The sequence below is a fragment of the Saccostrea cucullata genome, unplaced genomic scaffold, assembly GCF_032062105.1.
Source record: "Saccostrea cucullata isolate Sc308-1 unplaced genomic scaffold, CSIRO_AGI_Scuc_v1 ctg1276, whole genome shotgun sequence".
Classification (NCBI taxonomy): domain Eukaryota; kingdom Metazoa; phylum Mollusca; class Bivalvia; order Ostreida; family Ostreidae; genus Saccostrea; species Saccostrea cuccullata.
Genome location: NW_026927281.1, coordinates 195,102 through 203,709, shown reverse-complemented (window position 1 = coordinate 203,709; position 8,608 = coordinate 195,102). Strand labels below are relative to the sequence as shown.

At 30.3% G+C, this 8,608-nt stretch overlaps 1 protein-coding gene across 1 annotated transcript; it reads left to right on the top strand.

Moving 5' to 3' along the window:
- The first annotated feature begins 765 nt into the window (after nucleotides 1–765).
- Nucleotides 766–5,772, top strand: LOC134273951 (glutathione S-transferase 1-like). Its single transcript, XM_062756181.1, has 4 exons — nucleotides 766–1,024; nucleotides 1,627–1,719; nucleotides 2,900–3,126; nucleotides 4,509–5,772. The coding sequence occupies exons 1-4, from the start codon at nucleotides 892–894 to the stop codon at nucleotides 4,662–4,664; spliced, it is 609 nt and encodes a 202-aa protein (XP_062612165.1). The 5' UTR covers nucleotides 766–891; the 3' UTR covers nucleotides 4,665–5,772.
- The last annotated feature ends 2,836 nt before the right edge of the window (nucleotides 5,773–8,608 follow it).

The window sequence follows — 8,608 nt, the reverse complement described above, 5'->3', positions numbered from 1 at the left end:
CCGATTTGACATCCCTAATATAAATATATAAAGCACTAAAAATGACCAACAACACGAACAATAAAAATTGTCAAATTTTTCTTCCCTTCCTCAGGACAAAGAAAAAAGTTAAAAAGTATATATATATATATATATATATATATATATATATATATATATATATATATATATATATATATATATATATATATATATATATATATATATATATATATATATATATATATATATATATATATATTCTGTTGTGTATAATTAATAAACAAATCTGGCCTTTGGCCAGTTACCAAAGATTGCTTGCACCTTAAGGATCTTATTTACCATGCATGCAACAAAAAACCCTCATTTGACTTCACAGGTCAGAAGTTCAACCACTTATATAATGATTCACAGCATCCACTTCTATTTTTATCCTACGGGATCGAGTGAATATACGCTATTCCTCAAGGTAATGAATTCTGTAAGATACGTGTTTCCATGCAATATTTTATGTATTAGCTGCAAAACCCTTTGATAGATGTATTTTCACCCTTAAGAATAGAAATTCTAAACAATAAACAAAATATCTAATAGATCACGATTAATTGTACTAAATTAAATGAGATAATATTGTTAAAAGGATATTCTAACCAATTATATCATTTCCTGTCTTGTAAAAAAAATGTAGAAAAAGATACTAGAACTGACTCAAATGAACAGACAGAAGAAGCTATAGGCAAGGTATTCATCATATGTCGATCTGTTCTGCGCATTGGAAATTTTCTACTTAGACCGGGATATGTAGAGGATAACTTTGATATTTGTATCACCCTGTAGCATAGGTATACACACATAACAGAGAATTTAAATAGAGCACATATAACTTGACCAGGTAAGTGTCTAACACTCAACATGCCGACCTACAAACTGATGTACTTTGAGAGTAAAGGGCGTGCCGAGGTGATTAGACTGGCCCTAACTGTAGCAGGACAAGAATTCGAGGACAAGAGGGTTACAAGAGAAGAATGGCTGGAAGTCAAACATAGTAAGTACTAATGACACTGCTTAATGTTGTATTCCTTGCAATGTATTTAAAGGAATCCAGTATTTGTCAAAATACTTGACAGACGCACATACGAGGGTTGTTTGTCAGTTTTGTTGACGGGATTTTTTTGTCACAAAAAAAAAAACGAAATTAAAATTAAACCTTTTTCTGGTGCGTGTTTTTCTCTCATGGTTAAATGCTTAACCTTATGTAATTTTTTGATCCATATTATTGCACAATCAAATTGACTTTGTTACCGGCATTAAAATATTATAGGTAATTATAAAATTCATTAAATTTCAAAGTTTTTAAAGATTATATTCCTACATACTTAATATAGTATCATAATTGTTGTATATTTAACAAACCTAGCTGGAGTATTGCTTATTAAGCGTCAAGCTCTGATCAGTCAGTCAATCAATCAATTAATCAATCAATCAATGAAATATATTGATATAACAAACAGCATCAAAGAAGCATAAACGTATGAAATGGTTTATTATTTTTTTTAGAAAAGTTCAATCTACTACCTTTAACTAGCTAGATTAAAAAAATGTATTATAATCTGTTCATTATGAAAGGTCCCTCTCTTTAATTATTAGCTATCCCTCAGAAGCAGTTGCCATGCCTTGAGGTGGATGGACAATTCATTTCCCAGTCTGGTGCGATCCTACGATACATTGGACGGGCATTCGGTGAGTAGAACATGTAGAATGATTGAAAAAATGTAGCAAAAATGAACCCCCCATCTGGTTAGCTTTAAAATTTTAATAATGTAAAAGTTCTTTTTATGTCTCGTATTTCAAATCACAGTCCCTTTATTTTGTGTTTTATGTATTAAAATTGAAATAAATGAAATGTGTATAAACATAACATACAGTATCAGTTAATTTGCAACAAATAAGCATTTCGACAAATTAATCTTTCAATGATGCCTATGCGGAAGCGTTAAAAATTTTAAATATTTCTCAAGAAAATCTATACAAGGGATCTTACAATGTTCAAACAATGTAAATGATAATATTTACACACGAAGAAAAGTTTACTATCTCGTTTTTAATGATAAGTCTAAGTAAAATTTCCTCATTTTGTACACGTTTACAATATAAAAAATAACTACATTACCAAGCAACCAATTTTGAAAGAAAAATTACACAAGACATTGGTATAGCTGTTCAGTATAATTCAATTTTAGTTGAAACATGCCATTTGATTGGATAAAACATTTAGTTTATATCGTAATAGATAAGTTGACTACGACGTCACAATGAGTTACGTGATTTAAACATTTAAATATATGCTTAATTTGAAGCAATTTTTTGAAGGAAAAATTGTCTTCTTGTCTACACTTAAATTAAATAATAAGAACTGAAGCTTATTTTAACTTTTGTTACACGATATAACAGCTTGGACAGTTTACGCTTTTTAAGAAACGAAATAGGTTAAAATAAGCTTTAATTCTTAAATGAATCGTTGATCATTCTTTCCTGATGCCTCGTTATATATTTACCAACCTATTTACACATATTCAATTTTAAATACGTTACAATATTGTAGTCTCATATACATGTATTAATGAAACAATGTAAAATGAAAAGTTTCGTTCAAATAAAACTATCAATTCAGTTTTTTGGGGGTTGCAGTAGGTTAGGCATCAAAGCACAAAATCAAATTAATACATTGAAAACTGTCTAATCCGACACCTGAATAATCCGAGACAGTGTGAATTCCGACGTTAAATTTCTTTCCCATTTTAGTATTTTCCTTGTTTTTAACACTGTGCAATCCGACATCCTGTCTATTCCGACACAAAATAATGTCTCCCAGTGTCGGATTAGACATGTATAAAAGTCTAATATTAAGTTTTTACTTAAGGTTTATATGGAGAAAATAACGAAGAAAATACACGCATTGACGTCATTCTCGGTGCTACGGAGGATTTCCTGAAACATGTTATTGCTGTATATTACGAGAAGGACGAAACCAGAAAAGCAGAACTGAAGAAAGATCTAGAAGAAAACAAACTGCCTGAGTTCTTTGATTTATTGGAGGAAATTTTAAAGGAACACAATGGAGGGGATGGGTTCTTAGTAGGAAATAAAGTAAGTTTTCTGATAGAGTTACATGTAGCTAAAAAAAAATTTATAAGATTTTAAAGTTTGTAATTACTTATCCTTGTAAGAGTACGGCTTGAACGTCTGATACTATTTGTTTATATTCTATAAATCAAGCACAATATTCTGTTCATAAAATTAAGTTCTATATAAAAAAAATTTTGTTTTATTTTTATGATTTTCAAAATCAATTATTTTCCATTTATTTTCATGGAAAAATATATTAAATTGATTTAGTTTGATATCATTGACAAATTTTACCTGAAAAATAATTCATATTTTGAATTTTTCATCTAACATTATCTTCTTTCCTTATAGGAACCATTTTATTTACCTAAATAAATAGATATATTATAATACATATGATATAACTATTTGTTTACATAATTTTAACAGACCGTCAGAGTTTTAAGTATATATATTTCATTGAAATTTCTTTCTCCTGTAAAAAGAATATTTATCATTTTTTTAAAAAAAACATTTAGATCAAAACTTTTTTTTATTTGATTTATTTTTTTTTTTGGGGGGGGGGGGGGCAGTTATCTCTATATTATGTTGATTTCAATGATTGACATATTTATAATTAAATGGCTTTTATTCAGATTTATATAGATTTTTAATTAAAATGCCTGTATTGGACATTAAGAGGGTCGAGCAATGCTTGGATTGGCCAATAATATACAAATTGTATTGAGAAGTTGTCATGAAATTCTTGCATTGGCTTTATTGAAAAATGATTTTCTAAATGCTTAGCGGGAAAATACAAATACTATTTATTTTCGTAATAATCGTCACTGCATTGCATGTTTATTCAATTTCTTGGTGTCCAAGTACATTTGATATATCTTTAACTCCAAATTGCATGTCTTGAGTCAATTACATTTAGAGCAATTTCAATTGCATTTGTGATGAAGATAAAATTCAAATCAGAATGAGAAAAGTATTCTAAGAATTTAAATGGACATCTTGTCATTCTTTCTGTGGATTTGAAAATAAGTAAATTAGACCATAACATTTGTTTCAGACTACTTTAATAGTCATAAACAACTTCCTTTATTAAATATGTAAATTATATACACTTTGGAAGGATATGTCAAAATTCCAATTCCTCTTTATGTTGCCTAAAACAGTGATCTTAATTTAAAAATAACAATTTATACAAATGAAAAAAATACAACGGGTAGCTGAGAGTCCATTTTCCCCAGGTTGTATCTCCAGATCAATATATACCACATAACAATACCATATATATGCTCATTTCTTTTTCTCAGATATATTTGTTAAATGTGTACTAAAAGAATATATATTATCTACCATTTTGACAAAGATTTAATATTTGATTATGTGTCATTAATTTTCATATTATACAGTTGTCGATCGCCGACCTTATGATTTTCGACACAACAGATCAAGTAGCTGGTTATGTTACTACTCCGCCTTTTCCGCCCAAGCTTGGGGCTTTGATAGAGAAAGTGAAAAACAATCCCAGAATTAAGGAGTACATCTCAAAACAAGCCTCAAAATAAACAGTAGCGTTGGACACTGTGAATTGTGCCACCGACATTAATGATGCTGTTCAATGTACGTCTGAAGAGCATTGGTTGAAGCTAAGCAGTGACTATTATTGAGTATACTGAAATATTTAACTAACTTTGATATCAAAGTTCGAAACGTATTAACATTGTTTATCAAGCGCGCCATACAGCACTGACATATTCCTGTAGAATTATTTATCTTAAAAACACCACATAAAGGTAAACAATGATAAAATACATCAGAAAACATGAACTTTTGCAGCTCATCTGAGCTGAAAGCTAAAGTGAGCTTTCAGGTCACCCATTGTCCGTCTTCTTTCCGTCTGTCCGTCAGTCTGTAAATATTTCACATTTTCAACTTTTTCTCAAGAAAATCATGTCAAATTTTGATCAAACTTGTTACAAAGCATACTTAGATGAAGGGGAGTTTAAATTGCTAAAATAAAGGACCAATTCCCCTTCAAGGGTAGGTAATCAAGAAAAGACAGAAATAGGATGGAGTCATTAAAAAAATCTTTTCAAGAACCACTGGACCAGAAAAGCTGAAACTAATGTGGAAGCATCCTGGGGTAGTGAAGTTTCTAAATTGTTCAAATTATGACCCCCCACCCCCGGGTATAGCAGGGCCAAATAGAGAATCCAAGTTTTACATAGAAATATATAGGAAAAAGCTTTTAACAACTTTGATAATATCAAGAAAAAATTTAGAAATCTTCTTCTCAAGAACCACCGGCCAATAAAAGCTGAAACTTACGTGGAAGTATCCCGGGGTATTTTAGATTCTAAATTGTTTGAATCGTGACTTTTGAGGATAGGACGGGGTTACAAAGAGGGAAATCTGTTGAAGAACAGAATGGCCAAAGTTACTCAGGTGAGCTATGTGGCCCATGGGTCTCTTGTTATTTATTGTTTCTGAGGATATGCATTCTTAATGCTTTTTATCCAATGATTTTTCTACATGGTTCATTTTTTTGTTAATCAGAGTAAGTTAAAGTGCTCGGTGTTGAGAATTTATATATACTTACTTAATTGTTGATAAAACAAAAAATGTCATGTTATATATTTATTCAAATGAAGTACTTTAAAGGATAATATTTGGTTTCTTGAGTTAACTGCATGTTCATAACGATATCAGAATTCCACTTTTGAGGGGGGTGGGGGGGGTATTGCTCAGATTCCTTCAGAGTGAAATTAACACCCTTTATTCTTAGGTGAAATTCGGAGAATTCAAAAATAAACAAAACGATTTTTTAAACGATTTTAAAGTTTCATTAAAGTGGTTCAAGAGTGAAAAAATTATATGTCGCATACACTCCTAAAAAGCAAAATTAGAGATGATTAAGGAAGATGAAGGAAATTTTACATTATTTGAAAGATAAAAGAACATTCATAAAAGCTTTTCTACATACTTATCATCAGACCTGGTATCATTTATACCGCAATATAATGAGTCCAAAGTGACAGTAAATAAGTTTGTACACCAAGATTCCTTTTTGTTTTATTTTTTAAACGATTTTAAAGTTTCAAGTTAAACCGTGCTTAAGTTCAAGAAAACAAAATAATCTTAGCAAAACTTAGGCAGTCGGTAGAGACTTAAGTATATCTGAACTTTCTTGTACATATATTTAGAATTATTTAATGTAGACTTTCGATGTTAAAACATTTCTCTATTCATAATATACATTAAAGAAAATAATTATCTCTATTTGACGCTGCATGATTTAAGAATTTTATTTTTTCGTGGGGGGAGGGGGGGGGGCTGATCACTGATTCCAATATCACTCCCAACATAGCATACATGTAAATAAATGAAAATAATTTTAGGGATCACTTCCAACACAGCATTCATGTAAAAAAATTTAATTTTAGGGATACTCGTGTGTAGAAATAAATTGAATACAGTAATAAAAATGCAAAATTAGAAATAATTTTTTAAAAACAGATGATTAAGGAAGAAAGTTTAAAATAAATGTAGAACGCGAAGGAAATTTTACATTCGAGAGATCAGAGAGAGAGAGAGAGAGAGAGAGAGAGAGAGAGAGAGAGAGAGAGAGAGAGAGAATTGCTGTTAAGATAAAAGAAAATCATTTTTTTTTTTTGTATCCTTGATTAAATTGCAAATAAATCAGCTTTTTTTTGCTACATGCATGGCTTATCATCAGACCTGTATTGAACTTTTTATCATTTATACCGCAATATAATGAATCCAAAGTGACAGTAAATAAGTTTGTACACCAAGATTCCTTTTTGTTTTAAACTTATTCTTTTGTTTCCAAGTTCATAACATAATTATAATTTTAATACGACTAATCTATAAATTGATTTATCCTTTTAGCAATATATCTATATAAAATCAAAAACCATTGGTTGATCGGTTTGACTGCGCCTCGCTTAGTTCGCTTTAAATATTCCTAGTCTTAGCAAGCTTTATGTTACGAGCCCCTGGAATCTTGCTAACTCCCTCAATGATATACTTTATATGTATAATATAATAACAGAACACCGATTAAAACTCTACCGGTTTCAATTATATCGTGAGTTTTGACAAAATTCTTATAGATGGAAACATTTCAAAGTATATTGTGGCGTCATTATGTTACGCTTTTACGTTAATAATCAGACAAAAAATGAGGGGAAAATGTAAATTGTCTATCATGATAGGGAATTTAGCATTGATTAAGAAAATGAAATAAAATGTTTTTCTTGGTTTCCAAACCCACATGATTTAAAACTACGACTAATTGTAGCAGGACAGGACCCTAGAATTAGCAACCTTTTGGACATAACTTTAAAACCATATGTACTAAAGGTAAAAAGTTATATAAGAGATAATATTAATTTTTCAAATCACTTACTGACAAAGTTCCAACTGATTCAACTCTCATATCATTTGACGTGACCAATTTATATTCTACCATTCCACTAGAACTAGGACTAGAAGCCATTGGATTGATGAATTCCCAGAATAACTACATCTTGGTTTTTCAAAAAACTTTTATTCTAGATTGTTTAAAATTCATATTGGAAAATAACTTTATGAATTTCCGTGGAACAACCTTCAGACAAAAACGTGGAACAGCTATTGGAACCAAAGTTACTCGGACATATGCCACACTTACTTTGGGATATCTTGAGGAAAAATTATACAAAACCGTGGAAGAAACTTTTGGTGTTGAGTTTTTCATTCTTGAGTCATTCTCTAAAATTGGCATGTTGGTTTTGACGACTTGGAAGAATTCTTGATATTTTGGGTTGTGTGTAAGAACGTAGGGAATAAGGTTTTTTGTTTTGTTTTGTTTTTTCTTTTCTCTGAAGTAGGCTGTTTCTATCATGTAGTTTGGCGTTGTCTGTACCTTTTTCGGTCAGAGAATGACTCAAGAATGAAAGACGTATTTAGTTAATTTCAGTTAATCAAAAGTAGAGGACAGAGCCCCTCATTAAAGAAGATTTTAACACGAGTCAAATTTAACAACACAGAATTCGAAGAAACAGAGTTTGTTAGAAAAAAATGTCTTCACCCAAGATGTGGAGCTTGTCCCTTTTTACAGGAAACCCAACAGTTTATTTTTTAGAACGGAAGAAAATTCACTATTCAATCTTCTTTTTCCTGCGAGAGTTCTAATTTGTTATATGTCATTACATGTTCAGGATGCGGTGAGCATTATATTGACCAAACCGGGAACACCCTTGGGCACCGAATGACTTTCCATCGTCAACAAATTCGTCAAGACGAGTACCAGTGCACTATCGTAAGCGGACATATTAGAACACCCGTTAAAACATATTTCCTAACTTATATATAATTATATATATTCCTAACTTATATATAATGATAATAATATATTTAATAAATATATATAAGATGTGATATGAAAATATCCTAATACAATCCTAATACAATTCAAAATTCAAAATACATGTATAAATATAATGCT